At 42.7% G+C, this 1,301-nt stretch overlaps 1 protein-coding gene across 1 annotated transcript; it reads right to left on the bottom strand.

The window, feature by feature from the left end:
• LOC124107778 (vomeronasal type-1 receptor 4-like) lies at positions 1-897 on the bottom strand. The gene has a single exon (XM_046465980.1). The coding sequence runs from the start codon at positions 895-897 to the stop codon at positions 1-3; it is 897 nt and encodes a 298-aa protein (XP_046321936.1).
• Between the last annotated feature and the right edge of the window lie 404 nt (positions 898-1,301).

Here is a 1,301-nt window from a genome sequence, read left to right as displayed (position 1 = left end):
TTAGGAGCAGATCCTGGATTTAATGGAGTTATGATTCATGAGAAGAATAGGGCTGACAGTGGGAAAACACATAGAGATCAGGGCATTGGTGTTCACCAACCACCAACTGGGATTAAAATGAAGGGTAACAAAAACATTTAATATGGAGGAGAGGGTGTGGAAACTCACAAAGGAGCCCACCAGGATAAGGATTCTCTGGGTGGCTCTGGACTCAGGGCAGGATCTGGGGGAAACTTTGATGCTGTGAATGTGCTGAACCCTCTGCTTGTGCCTGTACAGAAGGAGAACCATTGAGCCACTGGACCAGATCATGAGCAAGGACAATACCACTTCAGGAAATACAAGGAATGCTGTGTATAATGAGTTTGTTATGTTGTCAGGAACAATGTAAGGACAGTACCTCAAATATCTTTTCACTATAAGGTTTTTGCTATTCCATTTGCCAAGCACATAGAGAGGAAAAATGGAATTCACCACCATGTACAGGATCCAACAGAGGGAAATGGAGAAGCCAATGTACTTGGGAGCTCTTTCTTTGAGATCCTTCCAACAGGATTTCATGGGGCTGATAGTGATGTTCTGGAAGATGCTCAAGAGGCAGGTAATGAAAATGGACACACTTCTGCCCACTCGCTGCATGTACAAAATAAGTTGGCATCCAAAATCACTGAAGAAGTACTTCAACCCAAAAGCTGCAATTGTCTGGGGAATTCCTCTGCCAAGAATGACCAAAGAGTTGGCTATGACCAGGTGCCTGAATATCAAATCTGTGAACCTTAATGTGCACTCATGGCAGAAAAGGACTAAATAATAATAAAGCAGAGAGAAATTTCCCAGAACTCCTACTGCAGTCTGTGATAAGAACATCAGTCCCATGGCCATGTCTCTGGAGTCCATTCCCTCTCTCAGCACATATTCCTCTGAATGATTGCAACCATTTTTCCTGTGAGCAAAATGACTCATTAAAATTTTGTAGTGAGGCCCAGTGGATTATACCTGTAGTCACCAGCTCCTCTGGAGGCTGGGGCAGAAGTTTGGTTTGAACTAGGCATTAAAACTCAGCCTGGGAAATATTGCAGTACCTGTCCCTAGGTGTGTATTTTACACCAAGTGCAACTTTCATTGTGAAAATATTGAGATGTACATATGAATGGGGGGGGGGGCTTCCTAGATTATCTTCTTAGAAGAGTCAACTTTAAAAATCAGATGATGATAACGTGGAGGAAGCAATGGAAAGTGAGAGTAGTGGAGAGAAAGCATAACTCAACATGTGCAGCATAAACTGATATTTGATAGTCATT

Source organism: Marmota monax, unplaced genomic scaffold (genome assembly GCF_021218885.2).
Source record: "Marmota monax isolate L192 unplaced genomic scaffold, Marmota_monax_Labrador192_F-V1.1 WCK01_AAM20220418_F8-fsc00160, whole genome shotgun sequence".
Taxonomy (NCBI): Eukaryota; Metazoa; Chordata; class Mammalia; order Rodentia; family Sciuridae; genus Marmota; species Marmota monax.
This window is presented reverse-complemented; position numbering and strand designations above follow the sequence as displayed.